We start from the raw sequence: 23,216 nt of genomic DNA, 5'->3' as shown, positions 1-23,216 counted from the left end.
TTTGCAACGAGTGGACGGAAAAAAGTTTCGGTTCTCGCGATCGCGGATCGGATTGCTGGGGTGTGTGTAGTTCTGCAACAGAGAAAAAAAAAGTGTGTGCGTGCGTTTTTCTTTTAATTTTCGATCATTTTTGTTTTTATTTCGTCGCGAGAGTGCGGGTTGAAGGAAGGTGTGTGTAAATTTCCTGCTGGGGGAGGGGGGATTTGTTCAGAAAAGTTTGGCTCAAGTTGCTGCTGATGTTGCTGCTGCCTTTTTGAAAAGAAGGAGAGAAGAAAAATGTCGTTTTGTGTGTGCGCCCCATGAGCTAAGCAGCCCATGAGATTAGTACGGCTGGAAAGTTTAAGCAAATGAAGAAAGAAGCAAACGAAGGCAAAACGAAGCAGGCCCTTTTTCCCATCCCAGGAAAGTGCGAAATCGGTGTCCAAGCAAGAAAATAAAATTGTTCCGCGAATGCGTCAACGAGAGGCCTTGCGGGGACTGGCCTCGTTAAAGTCTGAATAAGGAAAAACGGGAAACCACCATCAAAACTAGCCGCGGCAGAAGTAGAACCCGATTTGCATGTGTCAAAATAGAAGAAAAATTATTACTCATGTCTAGTGTTGGCCTCCCCGTCTCCACCTCGTAAAGGGTGGCCCCTTCCGGAATTTGCCCGTTGGAGCGAGAAGGAAAAATGGGCTCCCCAGCTGTGCAAGAAAGAGAGCAAACCCCTCAGAGTTGAAATCGTCACGCAGTCGTCGTTTCTTTCGTCTGCTTCTTCTTCTTCGGTGTGTGGTGCATGTTATTTTTGTTGTGTGTGGCAAAAGTGCACTAAACTGCTGCCTCAGCTGGGGCCCCGCTCAGCATAGAGAAGATGTGAACGGTCGACGGGCGCGCCGTCGACGAGAGAAACCTGGGAATCGTCGTCGTCCGGAGACGACGTATGTTGAGAACCAGCAGGAACCTCCGTGGAACAAATCTACTCTAATTAATCGGGGCGGTTAAAATACTCGGTTGATCAATCTGACAAATTCTCACAAATTTCACAAAACGAGTTTCATCTCTGCCAAGTCGAGCTTTTTTTTTCTCGAGCGCTCCGCGATGATGCAATACAAAAAGACGGTGTGGTACGAAAACTGTTTGCGGCAGCCTTGAACGCGAGTTTGGGGGTTAAAATGCGGTGCAATCAAACTATTTATTTAGAAAACAATCGGCTCGTTTTTTCTTACTTTGTGGGATATAGCGAGACCAGGTGGTGGGTACTGGTCGAGAGTATCGGTTCAAGTTGCTTCCTGTCTGGGATTCACGCGGTCATGGGCGGCGCGAGTATGGTCGAAGTGTATTTGTGCTGTTTTGCTAGGAAAGACAAGTAAATAGCTGATTACGCGAAATTCCAGCCCAAAACAGGAATTGTTCATGTACTTTTGTAATCGACCCTCTCCGATTTCACCGAAACTTTGTAGACATATTATTCTATGCTTATATTTATTATGAGCCATTTTTGTGTATTTGAAACTAGTTGCACTCGAAATTGAATATTGATCATAGTCCTCGAATCTTTGAGAAAATACAGCGGTCTTTGTGGTTTGGTTGAGCGTTTTAGCAGAATGCATTACTATGAATACAAAGAGACGAGTTGTTCCTTTTAATTCCGCTATATATTTTTAATATCTTGACAGATACGTATTTCGTCTACTACTTGCAGACTTCATCAGTGTTCTGTTCTCGACTGAAGGTTCATCGCTGGTGTATCCGTATTTGTAGTTACTGTAGGTACTACCTCCTTGTTCTTCTTTGGTGCCTGTATAGGTAACAGCTTAAACAGCCACGTTGAGCCGTTACCTGAATCCTTGTTGAGTAAACGTTTGTTGCCTGCCTTGAAAATTTCCAAACTTTCGGCGACAGCAAGCTTCGATGGGTTCGTGATGTGTCTTAAGATGACCGCGTCGCTAGTTGTGATGTTATGTTTCTCCTTGATGATGTGTTCGGCTACTGCTGACTTGAAATGGGGACAAATCCTTTCCGTATTTCCTCCTTGGCAATTCTGACATCGGTGTCTAAATGTTCGCCCAACCTGGTTTGCAGCAATCTCTTAGTTTGTCCAATGTAGCTCATATCACAGTGGCCGCAGGATACCTCGTAAATGCCGGGTTTGCCTAAAGTCGGTATGGGGTCTTTCGTTGAACCTAAAATGGATTCCAACTGGTTGTTTCTACTGCTGAACACTAAATCGATGCCAAATTTAGCAAGTTTTTGTCGTAATGGGCGTGTTATCCTGTAGTCGAATTCTACTGCTGCTCTTCGTAGTGGCTCTACTGGTGGTGTAAGGGTTGTGAGTGACGTTCTGTGGAGTTTTCTTTCCTTCTTATCGATGATTGCTTGGATAGTTGTTCTGCTGTAACCGTTGATTTCCGCTGTTTCAAAAATGTACTCCAATTCTTTTTGTTTTCCTGCTTCGCTGAGGGGTAAAGTTGTCATCCTATGTATGAAATAATGGTATGCTGCCATCTTATGTTGCTGTCGCCGAAAGTTTGGAAATTTTCAAGGCAGGCAACAAACGTTTACTCAACAAGGATTCAGGTAACGGCTCAACGTGGCTGTTTAAGCTGTTACCTATACAGGCACCAAAGAAGAACAAGGAGGTAGTACCTACAGTAACTACAAATACGGATACACCAGCGATGAACCTTCAGTCGAGAACAGAACACTGATGAAGTCTGCAAGTAGTAGACGAAATACGTATCTGTCAAGATATTAAAAATATATAGCGGAATTAAAAGGAACAACTCGTCTCTTTGTATTCACAGCGGTCTTAATGTTGGAAAAACAGGGGTTTTAGCCATTTGTTGTGGTTTTTGGTCATTTCTGTATGTGAATCTTTCTTTTCATTGGAAGTTACTTCTTAAAATTATTTTATTCTACAAAAAATTTCCTCTGGCTTTGAAAGTTTCATATAGATCCATAGTTTTGAGAGTATGTTTATAGTTAAAGTACTCATAAGTTTTATCAAAATATCGTGTTTTTTTAAATAACTCAAATTTTCATTATTTGTAAAATTGAGTAACAAACGAAGCAAAATTTGTAAAAATTGTAATGTGTATAATGAAAATGTATACACCATTATGCATCGTTTGATACTCATCTTGAAAAATAAAAAAAGGTTATTTTCAAAAAGTAAAGTATTTTGTAAAAAAATAAGCGTAATAAATTTAAAATTTTAAAACAGCAAAAATAACAAAAAAAAGGCAAATTTAATTTTTTTTTTATTAATAATTTTAAAATTCGAAATTGGCAAAAAATGAAAGTTCGGTCAACCGTTTGTTTCGATAAAAGATTAAGCGTATTTCACCAAAATTTTAATAGAGTGAAAATAATTTAAAATTTCGTGTAATTTTGTAAATCATGAAAATTTTAATATTTGGAAGAAAAATTTACGGTATTTTGTGTTTTATTAAAAATTGTCATACAACAGTGTAATATCCGTACTGCAAATAATAACAATTTGAGAATATTATATAAATACCGTTTCTTTAAATTTACCACTAAAAAGGCCCTCTTGCCAAAATTATTTCAAGTTTTTGCCAAAAAATCCAATAAATTATTGACATTTTTTTTAATTTTTTTTTAAATATTAAATCAATGAAGACTTTAATCCCTGGGCCCTGGGCTTTGTCATAATGAGTGTCATAGGTTTGATGCTTGTTTGGCAAAGAGTATGATTTGATTCGATGTGGAATTAAAATCGAAGTGTTCAGTATATTGCTGAAGCTTCCATTTTTACACATGGACACCTCTTCATGCTGCGAGAACCCACTTTGGCGTAGTCTCAGGGCTTAATCGATGGCCGGTAAGCTGTCATCGAGACAAGGAGGTTCTCCGATAGTGGAAATATCACATTTGTACAATGAACCGCTACATATGTGATTTTTCCCTATCTTAATGTGGGTGTCAGGTTAGGATGCGGGTTTAAAAAAATAGTGTTTGTAGAATTTAGGATTTTAACTATAAATATCAACTTTTTATACTTTGCCTTTAGTTATTTAGGGACAACATTAGTAACAGTGAATTTAGTAATTCTATCAGAATCGGTGATTTTCATTCAAGTAGCATAAAAACCATTCTGATTTGTCAAAATTTCCATAGAGTCTCGATCAATCAATAGTGAAATGATATCGGACTAAATTCGTTGATCTGTTGAACTAACGGTTGTCGGATTATGATTGTATCGACCATTGTTGCGAATCGAGGATCTACTGGAATTCTGACGAACAAATGGTCGTCTCTTTTTCAATTCACGACTTGTAAAATATCAACTGTTATTTTTTTTTTTTTTTTTTTAAAGAAGCCAGACAGGTTTTAAAAGAAACGTTTTTTTGGTTAATAATTAAAATGTCGGGGATTTGAGATAAGAGTAGCTTTCGGATATGTTACTTTAAATCTTGTATTCAATTCAAGTTAGGTAGTTATCCGCAAATGAATATTTGGACTTATATGAATAATTGAACATTTTGGACTTATGAATAACACACAACTGTGCATTTATTCTAGAGTCAGATCCATACAGCGTCAGTGTTTATTTGGTCGAAGTGTACTAATTCATTGGCAGATCTGGTTCTAGTTGTAATGTACGACAAGACTACTGACGGACGTGACAGGACGAGGGCCCAGTTTAGAGGTTTCGACATCAACGATGTGCGGCTGGATCACCCTCCCAAAAAAAAAAAAAAAAAAAAAAAATGAAGACTTTAATCTTTTTAAAATGTAAACCTAAGGATTTTTTCCATAAATGCATTGATTTTTTTTTTCAAATTTTTGAAATCAGCATTTAACAAATTTGCTATACACACATATTTAAATTCTGTACGATTTTTAATTTTCAAGTTCGAAATGGCAGTAAATGAAAAGTCTGGCATAATCTGGTACATGAAATAATTTATCTTTATTCTGGCTGACACTTGAAAAATCTGGCATTCCCAGATTTATCTGGCATCCTGGCAACCCTGCTTGTTAGTTACAGCAATTTTAAATACAAAAAAAAATGCAATTTCAAAACTCAAATATCTGCTTTTGATAAAATTTCTGGAGTTTTGTTTAAAAAAAAGGTCCAATAAACCAAATTTTTCGGTTTTTTTGGGTGTTTTTAATACCCCTGACTCGAGGCGGTTTCAAAAACACCCAAAAAGCAAAAACTGGAAATTTGGTTTATTGGACCTTTAAAAAAAAATACTCCAGATTTGTTCGTAGAAGGCGTAGATTGCTTCAACAACTTTTTAAAAGAGAAAATAAGGTCAAATAGAGGTCAGATTGTTGTTAAACCCTGTTTCAATTCTCGGGTGAGTTTTCAAAAAGCCGTAAGAGCCACTGTGACCTCTTACACTAATTTTCGTTTTTCTCGAAAATGAGACAAAATTTCAATTATTTTTAGTTTGGGGCACTTGAAGGACGTGTAGATAAACAATTTCGAGCGTTTTTGATATTAATTTTTCATAAGTAGGCCGAATACCAATGTAAAAAGGACTTTGTTTACCAATGGCCCTTACGGCTTTTTGAAAACTAATCCGAGAATTTTACTTAATTTCGGGATCTGAACCACTGTGTACTATTAATAAGAAAACCAGAAAGTCGAGTGTAAAATAGGGCAACAAGCTTTTCATCATGCACCTAATGTTTGTATATCAGTATAGAGTTTAACGTTCGATTACAGCTTCTAAAAAGTGTTTTAAAAATAACTCAGAGAATTTTTCCCATCTTTTGATCAGGCAGTCAAATAAAAATGAAAATAACTTGATTTGCATTTTTTTTTTCTTTAAATTAATATTTTTAAGTAATCGCAATAGGCTGTGAACGGAATGGGCGAATTACTTAGCTCTGCTCCACGCAATAATTATGGGATGGAATTGGCCGACCACACAGCCATAGTGGCGTCGGCGACGATGTGGCTCTGAATCGCGGTGAAATCCGTGACTCAAATGGAACCAATTTGATTTGCCCTTTCGACGCCGCGGCACCCAATGCGATCGTTGAAAGATGGTTGATGATGGGTGACCAGAACTCTGTAATTAAACAATGGCCAAAGTATGTTTCATTAGATGGAAAAGGCATCGTTCAACCAAACTTGAAAATTGAAAAATGGCAATTTGTAATGGAATTTTTCATTTAAATAATTTGTTAACTGCCACGTAGGTACTTCCCCAAATCAAACATTTTGAAAGCGAAATGATTACAAAACACTCCCTCGTTTTCGCTTTTTAACCGCACCCATTAGGGGAAATATGCCCATTTTAAGCCTAATAAGCGGTCCACCAAGTACACCAACGAGTAGAGCAACTTTTTGTGAACATTTCTGTTTATTTTCACTTTTATTAAAAGTTATGCTATTCCTTTTACAAGCATTTTAAAAAATATTTCAAAAACGCATTCTAATCAGTCGTGTGCATTGGGCCACGCCCATTTTTGTATTTTCAGCTTAGTTCTTTTTTTCTTCCAACGCTCGTTTGGGTCTGCTTCGTGCTGCCAAAATTGATGAAATTTTGAGCGAACACTCACGAAAAGTAGCATTTATAGAGAAAGTTTCCTGGCAACACCACAAGCGCTGCTGGTGTTGTTGGCCACCCTTTGTTCTTTGCTTCGCTTCTCGCTCGGTTTTCTTCAGCCTTCGATTGGAATGGGTAGTCAAAATTGAAACGTAAAAAGACTTAGCGCGTTTGTTTTTCTGATGGCGCTTGCTAATTATTTACATGTTTCGGGATTATTTTTCAAGTAAGTGACTAACTAATGTGCAAAAGAACATGTTGCCGGTAGTTGGAAGCAATTTTATATCTTAAGCGCTTTGAAATCGTTAGAGCAAGTGAAAAGATATTGATGACGACATTCGTTAAACCTCTGATCTTGCGTGTGGATGTGTGTGCCACCCAAAAGATGAGAAATGGTCTCGAAAAATAGAAAATATGATCAAAAGTGCATTAAATTTGATCTTTTTGGCCAGTAAGTGGCATCCATTTGCGTGCTTACTCGAGGCGATGCTGTTGCTGGTAAGTTTATAGCCTAAATAGTATTTTTGGAGCTTTAATCGAGCATCAAACTCTCCATATGACGAAGATAGGTGTTTGATTAGAAAGGGTATATTTCCCCTAGTTGAACAATACACGTTACTGAACGTCCTTTGTAAGTCTCTGGTTCCTCTGATGGCGGCAGACATTATTATTGTTATATCGCCTGGTGTACTGTCACTTTTGTCCGTCTTTTACGGACACTTCCGAATGCCGACAGGCCGCGAATCCACGCAAACCATCTGAAGCGCGCTACAGGTTTAAACAATTGTGGGTGAGGGGGTCAGTGGGGTTAATTTAGAGAGACTGATATTTTTTTAGTTAAGTTTAAAGTTTTATTTAGTCCACCTTTTTTAATATTTTTTAATTATCAATGTTTGACAAACAGTTGAAATTTAAATAACTCTATTTTACCCACCTTACCCTTAACAAGACTCTTCAATGACTTTCCAAGTTGCGGGCGCGTGATTCACCTGAATATGGATAGGACAGCAACAAAAAATATGTCATAACAATTGGTCGCCAGACGGCGTGTTTGTATTACGTATGCGAGCGTCTCCTTGCTTGCCTGGAATGTGCCACCTTTCGTGAGGGGTGGTGGTCTCCCACCCACTAACATTCCCCCCTTTCCCTTCCCTTTTCCACTTTGATGCACTTATCACCCTACTATTTGCAACCGGGTGTTGTTATGCGTCACCGAAATACCCACAAAAAAGGCTTGTTATTTCACTTTTGAGTGCAGTTATGGTTGCACTATGCTTTTTGAATTGATTTAATTGCTTTTTTTTTTTTTTTGAAATAATTGACTAAAAATAGTTTAAACCATCGATTTAAGCATTGTTAATAAATTCTGTTGCTTCCAAAAGAGATCGTATACGAATCTTCACCGTTTTTTTTTAAATCTCTCATAAACTGCAGTGTTCCTCAATAAAACAACTTAAAATTAATGGGTAATTTCGTTTTGACCACACTTGGAAGCATCGCAATTTCCCCCATTAGCACCACTTCTATTTCGGCTCTGCATTAGATTGGTGGACATGAACTAAGTTAGCACCATAATCCACAACACCGAAAAAAGAAAAGAAAGGAACGCCTTTTTACGATTGAAAGAGCCGCACGGCGATTCATAAAAATGTGGCGGCGGCGGCATAACAATGAGAAAAATACGTATACTCCAGTACTAGAAAGCTCGTTGGGCTGGCGAAATAATCGTGCATAAGGTTTATAACGTTACCATCACATTCCATGATACGAGGAAGGAGCTTTATTGATTAGAGTGAATGAATGAAACCGACTCGGGGAAGTTGGTCAGTTGGCGAAAGAAACTCAAAGTGAAAATAAGGGAGAGGAAAAAAAAAAACAGTCAAAGGGAGTAAAAAAAAAACGTTGAGCTCTGGGTACTAAATGGGCAAACAGCTGGATGGATTACACTGGGGTTTGGAAAGTCTTTCTTCTTCGATGTAATGACCCCGTAGGGTAGGAGATGTGGACACGGACGTGTTAGTACAGATAATTGTGTGGAGAGCTTTCTACTACAGTAGGGTTTACGTTCATTCACGCTAAAAGATGGCAAACTTGATACGAGCACTAGCGTTTTTGTCAACTTTTGAAAGTTTAGTCTTTACTGGAATTGAAAAAAAAAACTTGTACAATTGTTCGTAAACTATTTAAAATGCAATGTACGTATATCTCTGTTTTGAACTTTTTGCAATTTTTAAAATTAGGATTTTTTTCGTAGATTCATTGATACATATTTCCCAATTTTAACTAAAAGGATATCTTCAACAATGTATAAAGCATTTTGTGATGGCTATTTCTATTTTTTTTTAATAAGTGGGCTTGAAATTTGAAACTTTGTTGAACTACAATTTTTATCTACACCATTCCGTCACAATACTTCCCCAATTTTCAAAATTAACAATTGAATTCCTCATTATTTCCAACTTAACCCTCTAGTGCCAAATTTTTTTCCGAAACATTTTATTTTCCCGTGTTCAGGAGGTTATTTTAAGCAACTTTTATTCTGCGAAAAACTTGACCTGTCTTGTTTTATGTTTTTATTGTTTTATTTTTAGTATTCAAATTTGCATTTATCTTGTTTAGTTTACGTTTATTTTTGGTAGTATTTGGCCTATTCTAGAGTTTTTTTTTGAAAAGGTCCTATAAACAAAATTTTTATTTTTTGCTTTTTGGGTGTTTTTAGAACCGCCTTGAGTCAGGGGTATTCAAAAACACCCAAAAAGCAAAAAGTGAAAATTTTGTTTATAGGACCTTTTCAAAAAAACTCGAGTATTCTTCCACCTCCCATCATTACATTTTGCCTTTCTTATTTTTTCATATTTTTTTATTCACTTTTTCATTTTTTTGCTTGTTTTTCACATTTTCTGCTATAGAATGGCACCATTATCATTTAAATTGTAAAAAACATGCGTAAAGGCGTAGTCTTGGACACTACAAAAAATACTGCATGCTCCTTTTTACTTAAAATATAGGAAATGTTAGTAAAAAACACAGCCAAAGTTGATCCCTGAAAAAAATACATTTTTAAAAACATTGCCAAAGTCACATAAAACAAGTCAATCTTCCAACCCTTAAATTTTCTAAAATTTTAGGAGTTCTTCTTTCAAATGCTTTTTAAAGATCAAAAAATGTGTTGAAAAATTGATTTTTGGCATTTTTTTTAAATCGAGGCCCGTCTAGAGGCGGGGTTGGGTTGTAGAGGGTTGTCTAAATTACCTTTAGAAAGGGCTCATCGTGAGCAGCAGTTCGAAAACAAAGGGCTGGCAATGCGATTGCAAAATCAACATAATAATTTTACAAGCACTAAAAAAAAAGCGCCAACGATTTTCTAGAATCACAGTTTCTGGTTTTGTGCCCTAATCAAATGTTTGGTTCGTTTTGTCGTTTTTTTCAAAAAAAAAAAAAACTTATTTCTTCACAACAGCATAACCAGCTTCAGCTCCCCACGCCTGCATCTTGATATTTTATTTATTCAAAAATCCATTTCAATTTTACAAATTAGATATTAAAGACTTGGCAATACTTACTTCAGAAAATACTATTTTTTTTATTTTTCATATTTTATGTCATACACAATTATTTATGTAAAAAAACGAATTATTTATGTAAACTTACATCAAAAACATGTAAATTTACGCTTTTCAAGAGGTTACATACATGTAGAAAATCAAAAAAAAATCATATTTCAGAAAATTCACTAAATTTATTAAAAAAATTGTTTTTGATCACTCCTGAAATTTTCATGAAGATATTTCGAGACTTAACTGAGTGAGAAACGATCGAAACGATTTAAGTTCACAATTTTGCCATGCGCAATGCGAACTGTCAAAATTTCTGTTCGTTTTTCTCTGAATTGATTGGATGGACCAAATTTGCTGAAATTTTGGGTGAAGACTCCTAAGACATATCCCGTGTGCATGACGAAGCCCGAATTTGAAATTTTGCTTTTTTTTAAATACAAAAATAAAAACTGACGAATTTTTATATGAAAAAAATAAAAAAATATTTTTAACTTTTTTTTTAAATTAGGTTTTTGGAAATCGGCCTTCGTCAGGACCGGTTCAACGAGTATTCACGAACATTTTGAGCCGATTTGGTCAAAGCAGTGTTGAGATATCGTGGCACCCGTTTTTTGGAACTTCTATATCTATATATATTATATATCTCGGCAATGCGTCCAAATGTCTTATTATTTATTTTGTTAAAAGATGAAAATGTATATGTTAATGCCCTGCAAAAAGATTTTTAAAAAAGTTTAAATGTGTGCTCATACCAACCTCTGACATTTTTGACGATTTACATTTATGTAACCCCTTAAACATCTTTGAGACAGAATTTTTGACAAAAAAAAGTGTAATTTTACTTCGAAAATGCTAAAATTTTCTTATTTTTCATATTTTATGTCATACAAATTTATTTATGTAAACATACATCAATAACATGTAAATTTACACTTTTTAATTATCTTTCTTATTTTTTACTGTATATACCTAATTAGATAGGTAATTATACAATCTTCCAATTGTCTTTAAAGTTTGATAATAAGATATTCCTGGTCAACAAAATTATCAAAATGTGTAGTTTAAAACGTTATTGAACTTTTTTCTCACTTACAGATCCAAGATAGTATAAACATTAAAAAAGTCACTTCATACAACATTTTCACGCAGAGTTTATTTAGATGTATAGTTTTAAATTAATACCTACTGAACGCAATTCATTGCAACCCGAATGTTCATGTTTTTTTACTGACTGCAAACCTGGATTTTTATTAAAAAGGTCTAATCAATCAAGTTTTCAATGTTTGGTACTTCAGTGTATTCCATCTTTACTCAAAGTTGTTGTTTATTTTATTAAAATGACTTTAACCTACTTTACTAAAATAGACCAACAAAAAATTATGCATTGATCTTAAAAAACTCCATAGATTAAAGAAATGCAAAGCACGAAAAAGATAATTACATAATAATAACAAAGCTCAAAACAGGAAAAAAAATACATTGGGGGAAAAATTACTAAAGCTATATGAGCAAAATAAAAAATCGGAAGTAATCCAAGCAGTGATATAATAAAAAAAATTATAACGAATATTAAACCAAATAAAAACCCAGAACTTACTAATCAAATTTAGCAAAAACCCAAACGATGCCAATTACGCTTCTTAAAAAAAAATGAAATCATTCGCTGACGTCCCTAAAGACCATTGCTTCAAGTCAGTGGCACCATTTTGCGACAGGGATGACTAACCAAAATAAAAACGTCAAAATCGATGACTGGTGCTGGTGGTGCCAAGGTTCGTCTTCTCTTCAACCTTGCTTTGCATCCTTATTGGTCACCGCCATTGCGGACTCAGTTTTGGCAATAATAAAATGATGTTCTGGTTAAGTGTTGGCTTTTTCGGAAGTCTTCGAAAGAGTGAGTAAAGGATGATAATGCTAATTTAGAAAGCTTTTTTTTGTCTATATTTAAAGTTTGTTTTAAAAGGTTTAAGTGAATTTGCTAATTTTTCAATGAATAACAAAAATCAACTTTGCCAATAAAAAGTTGCAATTTGATGGAATCTGCCTCTAATTGAGGAAACCTCTCGTTATGCTTGTTTCGCCCATCAGCGGCTGCTGCGCCCAAATTGGACCGGAAATCGACTTCGTTTCGACTTTGGCACTTCTGCTCTCACAAAGTTTACAAACATACCTAACCAACAAGCCAACACAAGTTGAGGCTCATTCAAATGAAAATTTCTCATGCCGACGCACCACACCGAGTGACATTCACGGCCCATTGAGCGATTTGATTCGATTGGTTTTGCATCAATCAGTTTAATATGCGTGTTTTGAATGTAATTTTGGAAATAATCTATTGAAAGAACCAAACGTACAACTAGCTTGAATGAGTTATGTTAAAATATCAATGAAAATGTTTTTATAAAATGTTATAAAAATAAAATCACTGAGACGACTTATCGATTGGGAAACCCTTCGTCATCCGTCACTGCTCTTACTTCCACTTAATAATTTTCTTTTTTTCGTGCAGAAGCAGAAACATCGCCTTGAGCAAAAACAAAAAACAACAACAACAAAATCAACCAACAACACTTTAGTTGCTGATGTTGCAGCTGGTCTTTCGTCATGCACTTTGGTTCGTTTTGCCTTCCTTTTCGTGTCGTGTCGGCTGAGAGATTGGGCCAAGATTGTGGCCGCTCAGCATGTCTTAATCTTTTTCACATCATTTTATTTTGTTTTTCTCGCGCTCATCCCAAAATGCTGTTCACACACACACGCAGAAAAACAACAACAACATCAACATCAGCAGTCACATGTGAATTCATTCAACTTTTTTTTATTCGTTTGCGACTAAAACGAACCAGACGACGATGTGAAAATTGCTAGTGCCGAATGGGTTTCGTGATTCGTTTTGGCTGGCTGTCTGACATATTCCCATGAGAGAGGGCGGCTGTGATGAGAGCTAATTTAGAATCGATATTTTGAAGTACCGTTGGTGGGAGTGGAATGGAAATTTGAGTAAAATTGTAAATTAAATTGTCATTATTTTTCATAGAAACTCAATATGTCATTTTGACACTGTGGATCAATTAAGATTCAGCGACAAAATAACATGGAAAATATTTTACAAATTTTACTTGATTACAGTCTAGATTCGTTTTTCCGAAGGTCTTGGCAAAGTTTCACTTCGGATAATCGAATCACGAAAAAAATATTTTTTGCTGTCTTATTTTTGATGGTTTTTTTTTATAAAAAAAAATGCTGAGCTTCTCTAAAGTGATTTAAAATTTTTAAATCCAAGATGGCGGCCAAAATGGCGAAGGTGAAAATATTGAAAAAAATCATTTATTTTATTTTATTGGCATTAGACCATTCAAATTTGACTAAAATGGGATCGCAGAACTCGAATTTGATATTAATAGTAAGTATAAAAAACACGAAACAAAATGTTTTAATCGAGGCTACGGATAATCGAGTCTGGACTGTATTTCAATGAATACCCTTTTTCGATGTTTCCTTTAACTTCGTCGTTAAAAATTATAGGCAAAACTAAATCTGTCAAATTTCAGCTATTTATTATCTGTTTTATTGAAAAATAAATCTCAAACGGCTATAACTTAAAAACGGTTTAGTTTATCGAAAAAACGTAGTGCAGTCTTTTGACCGCAATTTCGATATTTTTTTTTTAAAATCGCATTTAAAAAAAAAGATATACCTCTCGAACCAGATTTTGCACCATCATGCTCTCTGGCTCAAAGAATGGCTTTTGAAGTCCCATAGAACAAATAAAAAAAACGAATATTAAAAAAATACAGATTATATTATCACAGTGAAAAAAATTAAAATAAAGAAATGGGTATTTTCTAAGAGTATATGTCTTTTTCTCTGAATAATTCTAAATTTAATCTAAAACTTTGCTGAAGACACCAAATCGTTCAGAAAATCCCAGGTTTTTATATATTTACGTTACCATTTTTGTATGACCAACCTGCAAAATTGTATGAAGATTTTTGAGGAAAAACTAATTTGAAAAAAATTGCTTTAATTGACATAGAGAATGTATGAACAAAGCTTCATCCAAATAAAAAAATCCAAATTTTAAAATCGCAGATTTATTTGTAACAATCTAGAAAACGACTCAGTTTCTCAACAAAATTAAAAAAAATACATCGAAATTAGTATTTTACGCAACAATGTGCAAAAAGAAGATTTTTCAGCACGAGTCTGACATTGATCCAACGAAGTTCACCGAGTTGGATAAATACGATAAGTGCTGAAAAAATCAAATTTTGCTGCGAGCTGCAAACATTTTTTTCAAAAAAAAGTTCAAAAAGCCATCTGTTTCGTTTATTACGTCTTTTATGGATGTTCCCTACACGTGGTCAACTTTCTGAAGGGTTTACGTTGTTGATTGATGATTTCCATTCAAATGTTATATAATTCATTCATTAAAATATTTTTATTTAGCATTTTCCTATTTTGGCAACATCTCTGTTTTGGCAACATCAAAATCACCTCATGTTGCTAAGAACGGGATGGAAGTGTTATTAAAAAAACTGAATTCTAAAACAATTTAAATTTAGAAATCAGAAAATTAAAATTTTTGAAATTCTAAAATTTAGTCTCTTTAAAATTTTAAAATACTTTACATACTTTTAAAATTCAAAAATATTAGATTTGTTTATTCTTAAACTTTTTTTTTAAATTTGCAAGTCAGACATTAAATATTCCGAAATTCAGAAACTTCTAAATTCAAAAGTTATAAAATAAAAAAATTCGAAAAAAAATATAAGTTTATCAACATTTAACAAAATCCGAAATTCAAAAATACCATAATTTGAAAAACTTGAAAAGTGGGCCGTTTCAACATTCGAGAATGACAGGAAAATGAAGTAGCTCCACAATGGAGTTGTAAAGAGAAGATTTTTTTTCAGCTCTCTGAAATAATTTTTGTGTTGCCAAATTTTTTTTGTTGACAACCTACATTTTCATCGCAAAAAAAAAAACATTTGAGTTCTCAAAATTTCAACTTTTCAGCACTTGAATTAAGTATTACATTCCGATACTGTTTTGGAATCTAGACTCTTATCTTGACAGAACATAAATTCAAGTAAGGAAACAAAACGTATCATTGAAAAAATCCAGCAGCTTTAATAGAGTTATGATAAACAGCATATAAATCTAAAATTAAGTTAAATTGACCATATATTTAAAAAAAAATATGTTGAGCAATTTTTTAAATAAATCAATCGTTTCTATCATCACAACCGCTCCCTTCTGGGTTAAACTTCTGTTCGATGACCTGGGCCGATGATCAAGGTTTGCAGAAAAAAAGGCAAAGTAAATCGAGATGCATGAACTCATGTAGCATGTTACACAGTGTACAAAACGTCAGCAGAGTGAAGTGAAGAACGCGCATGCTGTAGAGTACGGCCCCAAAGGAATTACGCAGGAGGAAAAAGGCACCCTGGCATTTCTATTCCGACACGACTAAGTGTGTGATCTCATGCGTGCCTACCGACTTGGTTGGTGCGCGGTGTTGTTGTTGGCAGAACGGGAAAATCGAGCGATTATCTCATGGTTCTGGCAATCCAAGTGAAGATCTGATCAACGATTCGTAACACGAAGAAGCAAGAAGAAGGGGGGAAAATAAGTGAAGATGCAGCAACATCAAGCAACAACCTGAGCAACTGCTACAAATTAGCAAATGTTTAAAATTTCTGCAAAATTTGCGTGATTTTCATGTGATTTTTCTTTCTCTCATCCACCAATAGCGTGCGTAAAAGGATAGGAGAGAAACGTGTGCGTGTTTGTGTGCAATCTCTTCTGGCAGATATAAAGTGAAATCAAAAAATCAATCTTAATGTAGATGTGAAACCAAAGTGCTCGAAGAACCCAATTTAAGGTGAACTCGTTTAGAGTGCCCACGTGGCGGAGTTCAGCACTCCCGCCCTCCCTCGCACAATGGACATTATCGACGTCGACGACGTGCTCGGAGATGACTCATTTATCGGGTAAGTTTCAATTCTTGTTTGTTTCGTTTTAACTGCAATTACCTCGCCGGAGCGATACGGTGTGGGCAATAGGGTGTCCAAACTATCCACTTTAAAATTCTATCGCCCAACAAGTCGGGCTTATCTCTACCAAAATGGCTCAAAATTCCTACAAAGGACAGAGGCCTCAAATAGCAAACAAAGACATGGGATCACATTTTTTTGGACACCCTAATGAGCAAACATCGACTTTGACCCGGGGAAGCATCAGACAACAAAGTGTGTGTAACAATATTGTGTATGTTTATAAACTTGATGTGTGCGTGTTTTTCCTTGAAGCAAGACGCCCAGGAGTGCCGGCTCGTCTTTTGTGAGTCCGCTGCTCTGGAGTTTGTTTTGATTTTGCACGTACGCACTTTCGCACTCGTCGAGTGTTGTGTGAGTAGAATACATTTTATGTGTGAAAAATTATAAAACGAGCAATGAATCGTACAACTTTTCATTTGGATCGAATTTGCAAAGAAATGTATAAAAACTTCTTGAATTTCTGTAAATTATGTTACTATTATAACTACTATTGAAAAAAATCGAAGGCTCAATATAAAAAGGAACATGTTTTTTTTATAAATTTTAATAAAATTATGCTTTCCTTTTTTTTTTTGCAAATTTTGAACTAGGCATGAATTTTTGGAATCATACTGAAAATGGATAAGAAAAGTTTAATGCACGTTGAAAAGACTAATTTTTTTTAAAGCATCATCCACAGTTAACAATAATTATAAAAACATTTGTAGGATATTTTCAACGTTTTCCGTCGGACGGGAAGTAAATGTTGGCCCCGGACTAACCTAAGGGTTAGGTCGTTAGCTCAGTCCAGGTGTAGGAGTCGTCTCCCTGGGTCCTGTCTCGGTGGAGTCGCGACTGGTAGGCAGTTGGACTAACAATCCAAAGGTCGTCAGTTCGAACCCATGGGTAACAATGAGACACTTTGATTTTTCTTCAATAAACTTTTCAAAATCCATGGAAATCTTTCAAAACATGAATTAAAAGTGATTTTTGGCATATTTATAGAGTTTTAACTTCATTTAACCAAAAATACAAAGTTATTTGGTATTAATATATGGATTTTACAACATTTAAATACTTTTTAGCGTAACTTTTGTTATCAAAGGTTTCATGTTGGCAAAATTGCTCTAAAATGTTCAAGGCAAGTCACCTGCAATGGAACAATACAAAAACATGATGTTTTGCTAGAAAAATGTTGATTTTCGTAGAGTGTCTCATTGTTCCCCAGCTGTCTCATTGTTCCTGCCAAGTGCGTCTACAATGAGACAGTTGAATAACACTGGCTGTAGATGTCGAATCGATCTAATATTTTGGTCAATGTTAGAACACATTAAAAGAAAGATAATGCAACTAAAAGCTCATTAAAACATGCTGATGAAAAAATTAGAAAAATCGTTGAAAGTTGAAAACCAAAAGTGTCTCATTGATGACTACCCTACCCTACACACTTTCAACAACATTTCCTGAAAATATCTCCGTGTCTATCGGTGTCTATTTTTAGATATATCAATTTGAATTTGACGGTTTTTAATCAATTTATTTATAATTTTTAAGCGGAATCTCATTGAAAACATGGTAATAATCGGTAAATTGAAGGGTAAATTGATCGATTTTAATGAAAAATACATTGTTTATGCTTAAAATTATGACACACATTCTAAAATTACAAATAAAAACATGTTTAGCCCAAAAATAATGTATGTTGAAATCCAAAATAATTGTTCGCATTTAAAATAAAGTATTTCCTTTCATATTTGGTCACTTTAGAAAGGTTGTCGTATTTTTTCATAGACAAAGCATTTTTCATAAAAAATGATCAATTTGGCCTTCAATTTACCGATTTTCACCTAGTTTTCAATAAGATTCCGCTTAAAAAATATAAATAAATTGATTAAAAACCGTCAAATTCAAATTGATACATCTAAAAATAGACACCGATAGACACGGAGATATTTTCAGGAAATGTAGTTGAAAGTGTGTACTTTCAGGTGCATTGTCCGGTTTTGCGCCAAAATGCGCCATTTTCAAAACTTAACAACTTGAAAATAGGCTCAAAATCACTTAAAAATGGTTATAATTCCTTAAAAAAGGCTCAAAACATTTTGCTGTCTTTGACAAAGATGTGTAATTTTATGTCATAGTCAACTCTTCAGAACATAGTAGGCCGCTTAAATGCAAACATTTTGAGTTATCACAAAAAGAGTGCTTTTTTGGACCTTTTTTGCAAAAATGGCTTATATCTCAAGTAGATTAAGAGCTACAAATTTGGCGCCTTCGACAAACTTTCATGAAATTTTCTCCTCTACAACTTTGCCTAAGACACCAAAGCCCTACAACGTCATCCAACAAAGTTAGTTTTTGGTTGACACCCTGGAAGGTCGTCACCCTGTATGTCAATAACTTCAAAAGATAGCCCTTATCAAGTACAACAACTCTTCCAAAGACACCATTTGGCTAGGACGTCAAATAAAGGAGTTATCAATTTATTCCACTTAATTTTGCCATTCCGAACACTGTGCAATGCTGTAGAGCGAATAATTTGATTTGAATATGTCAATAAAATTTACAGCAAAAATAAATTTGAAAAATCTGAAATCCTACCAGAAAAAATACATTGATTTTTAATGCAAAATCGAATTTGCAATCGTAAAGAACATTTTTTTTTGAATAAATGCATCATTTTCAGGGTAATAAAAGTAATTTTTGGGATTTTTTTAAATGGAGTTTATGGACAAAGGTCCAATTCTTAAAATATTTTTTTTCGAATTGCCTATAATTTTTGTTTGTTCATTAAAAAAGTGAGGAAGGCAAAAAAGAAATCTGGTGTTTTTTTAAAAGGTCCAATAAACCAAATTTTCAGTTTTTTGCTTTTTTGGGTATTTTTAATACCCCTGACTCAATGCGGTTCCAAAAACACCTAAAAATCAAAAACTAGAAATTTGATTTATTAGACTTTAAAAAAGAAAACTCCAGAAATTAACCTTTTTTTAATAGGTCAAAATTCATATTAGTTAAGTTTATAAACATTTGCCAGATTTTAAAATTTAAGAAATACTTTTTTTTCGGAAGGATCGGTTTTGTTTTTGTCGAGCTATCTTCTTATGAAAAATAATGTGTAATTGGATGATACTTGGAAAACCTCATTTTATCATTTATTCTTTGCGCGACTGTATCTCAGAGACTTATTGTCCGATTTCAAAAGGCCAAAAATAAAATTAATGGGTTATTTTCTCTGCTTTTCGAAGATAGCATTTTCAGAAATGGACAAAGAATACACTTTTTTTATATTATATTTTTGCGCTAAATTTGACTTAAAATTGTGCATTTTATCAAAAAAAAAAACAATGCTTAAATGCTTTTTGATTGCCAGTTCGATTTTAGATCAGAAAATTCTTTCAAAAGAAACAGAATTATAGGTCAACTTTATTTTCTCTTTAGGTCCAAAAAACATCCAAACATTATTTGACTTGTTTGGCCTGTGGTCTAAAAACAGTTTCTTAATTTAGAAAATGCAATTTAGAAAAATTGTATTCTATCAATTTCAGGTATAAAATTATATATTCTTGTTAAAGTAACTGTTAAGAATATAAGCAAAATATAAATGACATATATAATTGCATTTCGAATCAAAAATTTTTTTTTATGGGAATTAGTATAGAAAAACCTTTTTTTTACATTTTGATTTTTATCATTTTTATTTTCCACAAGATAAAAATAACACAGTAGCGTAAAAATTGAGAAAATTCTCTAAAACTTTTCCGAAGAAAGTATTGTGCTATCTTGCTCCTGTCAAAAGATACACAGTGCTCAAAACTGGTCTAAAATAAACACGTTTTAGACCAGTTTTTAAAATTGAAATACAATGCGCAAAGTGTGGAGGCAACCAATAGCTCCCAAATTTTAAGGGGTTGTTTTGAAGCCCAAAAGGCATCAAAAAAACTTTGTTGTGTTTTTTTTTATCATTTTTTAAATTTTCCATATAACATAACGACGAGCCTGTCTAATTGTTCATGTATTTTGTCAATTAACCGTTTAAATCAAAAAATGTTGAAAAATATTACTTTTCCAAACAAGTTCAACTTTTCAGCATCCATTTCAATGCTGAAAAGAAGAAGTTTTCAGCATTTTTTTTGGTACAGAAAAGTAGGCATTTTCGTCGTTCGATAATGACAGGAAAAAATGTAGTTTCACGACGAAATTGCACAAAAAGTTTTTTTATACCTAATCTCTTGATGATCTAGATCAGCTTCGGTGTATAGGAAAAAAATACATTAATATAATTTGTAATGGTCATACAAGTTTTAAAAGCAAGTATTTCCATCAGAAATCAGAAATCTTATCAGAAATCAGAAATCAGAAATTCTTATTATATACATATCGAAGGTCTTCTGATATAACTTGTTTGCATTATGCAAAGATACGTGCTATTCGCCTGAAAAGGCAACCTCCCAATTTATCTCGATTTTCAGTCCATGTTCCCTATGTACATAAATCTTGCACATGTAGTGCATAATTAATTAAAAAATAAATAAATAATCGTTTTAAATAAATTACCTAAATAATTAACTATTACTCAACATCAGCTCGAGTCGTCATCAGTTTCCAGATCGGATTGAATTTTGATAAACTTTGACAAACAACAAAAGCGATCACATTTACGGCCGAGGAGCGTCGAGTGGATCACGAAACCGGAACGATTTTTAAAATCCACGGGACATGAATCATGGCTGTCGTGTGTCTTTGCTCGAAACCGTTTTGGACGTGCTTGATAGATTTTTGAACTTCGATCAAGTTAGGATGAACAAGACGAACAAAAAACCCCGGGGGCAGGGTCGATTACCTCACATTTACGGCTTAATTGGCGCTGCACTTGGGTGAAGGTTCATTTTTATGTGAGTGCTTTTTTGTTGTAGCAGATTTTTAGAGACATCCGCAAAACGTAATTGCAATTAGCTTTGTTGGGGGTTTAAACGGTGCAAATGGGTTGAACAATGCGCGTTTTTTTTTGAAGATTTTCTAATCTGACCAACATTTGACTAGTTACCCTTCATTTCATCTGGTTTGCTCGCATTGAAACCGTAAAACACAGTTTTAAATGTGCATAAAATTTATGCTGGGGATTCCAAAGGGGGTGTTCTCATGAATGTTTCATGATGCTTTTTAGTTTATAGCAACAATAGGTGTAATGGGTTTCCCATCATAAAGTGATTTACAAAGCTTCATCACCCGTTCATCACGTGATTAAGCATAATTTATCGAAACATGAACTGTGAATTTCTCCTTTTCTTATTTCGCTCCAAACCGGTAAAAGTTGAAATATTTCTCTAATTAAACCATTTTTTGTGATTATTAAATTCAATTCTGTTGAATGTGAGCAACTCTCTACGAAAACGGTATTTTTTTTTAAATTTTAATTTTTGTATTTTTTAGTCCGGCTGAAACTTTTTTTGGTGTCTCTTGTGCTTAAAGAAGCCATTTTGCATCATTAGATTGTCCATATAATTTTCCATACAAATTTGGCAGCTGTCCATACAAAATTAATGTATGAAAATTCAAAAATCTGTATCTTTTGAAAGAATTTTTTGAACGATTTGGTGTCTTCGGCAATGTTGTAGGTATGGATACGGACTGCACTGGAAAAACAGGATATACTGTAAAAAAAAATTTGGTGGTTTTTTATTTAACTTTTTGTCACTAAAACTTGATTTGCAAAAAAATACTTTTTTTATTTATTTTTTATTTTTAATATGTTTTATAGAACATCAAATGCCAACTTTTCAAAAAAAATCAGGTTGTGCAAAAAATCTTTGACCGAGTTATGAATTTTTGGATCAATACTGATTTTTTTCCAAAAAATCGAAACATTGATCGCAAAAAATTTTCCACTTCATTTTTCGATGTAAAATTAAATTTGCAATCAAAAAGTACTTTAGTGAAATTTTGATAAAGTGCACCGTTTTCAAGTTAAATCCATTTTTAGGTGACTTTTTTGAAAATAGTCGCAGTTTTGGTTTTTTAAATAAGTGCACATGTTTGCCCACTTTTGAAAACAATATTTATGAAAAGCTGTGAAAATTCTCTATATTTAGTTTTTTTGAACTTTGTTGATACAACCCTTAGTTGCTGAAATATTGCCATGCAAAGGTTTAAAAACATGAAAATTGATGTTTTCCAAGTCTCACCCAAACAACCCACCATTTTCTAATGTCGATATCACAGCAAATAATAGTCCGATTTACAATGTTAAAATATGAAACATTTGTAAAATTTTGCGATCTTTTCGAAAACAATCTTTTCAAAATTTTTTAAACCGGGACTAACATTTTAAAAGGGCGTAATATTGAATGTTTGGCCCTTTTGAAATGTAAATCTTAATTAAAAAATTATTTTCGAAAAGATCCGAAAATTTTACGAATGTTTCATATTTTAACATTGTAAATCGGACCATTAGTTGCTGAGATATTGACGTTAGAAAATGGTGGGTTGTTTGGGTGAGACTTGGAAAACATCAATTTTCATGTTTTTAAACCTTTGCATGGCAATATTTCAGCAACTAAGGGTCGTATCAACTAAGTTCAAAAAAACTAAATATAGAGAATTTTCTCAGCTTTTCAAAAATATTTTTTTCAAAAAAAATAAAAATATTGTTTTTTCGCAAATCAAGTTTTAGTGACAAAAAGTTAAATAAAAAAATACCAAATTTTTTTTTACCGTGTATCATTTTTTTCCAGTGTAGTCCTTATAAATACCTACAACTTTGCCGAAGACACCAAATCAATCAAAAAAATCCTTTAAAAGATACAGATTTTTGATTTTTCATGCATCATTTTTGTATGGACAGCTGCCGAATTTGTATGGGCAATTATATGGACAAACTCATGATGCAAAATAAATTCTTTGGGCATACCGAAGGCACCCAAAAAAATTTCAGTCGGATTAAAAAGACGAAAAAAATCGAATGACCGAAATCTCAGAGAATTGCTCTAGATATCCTTCGATTACCCTCCAATTGATTCTTGAAGTTGCATCAATTATCCCTTCTTATTACTGCTATTAAGCATATGATTTCAGTAGTCACAATAAAAAATTGTTGGGTAAGGTTTCCAAAATAA

General features: G+C 33.8%; 1 protein-coding gene across 2 annotated transcripts in view; it reads left to right on the top strand.

Annotated features, from left to right (window-relative positions):
• The window catches only part of LOC6033538, a 42,587-nt gene continuing 19,371 nt past the window's right edge, over window positions 1-23,216 (top strand). For both annotated transcript variants that reach the window (XM_038261766.1, XM_038261765.1), the window contains exons 1-2: window positions 1-169; window positions 15,820-16,059. In XM_038261766.1, coding sequence (XP_038117694.1) covers window positions 16,010-16,059 — 50 coding nt within the window. In that variant the 5' untranslated portion in view covers window positions 1-169; window positions 15,820-16,009. The remainder of the gene's footprint in view (window positions 170-15,819; window positions 16,060-23,216) is intronic.

The sequence above is a fragment of the Culex quinquefasciatus genome, chromosome 3 (assembly GCF_015732765.1).
Source record: "Culex quinquefasciatus strain JHB chromosome 3, VPISU_Cqui_1.0_pri_paternal, whole genome shotgun sequence".
NCBI lineage: Eukaryota > Metazoa > Arthropoda > Insecta > Diptera > Culicidae > Culex > Culex quinquefasciatus.
This window is presented reverse-complemented; position numbering and strand designations above follow the sequence as displayed.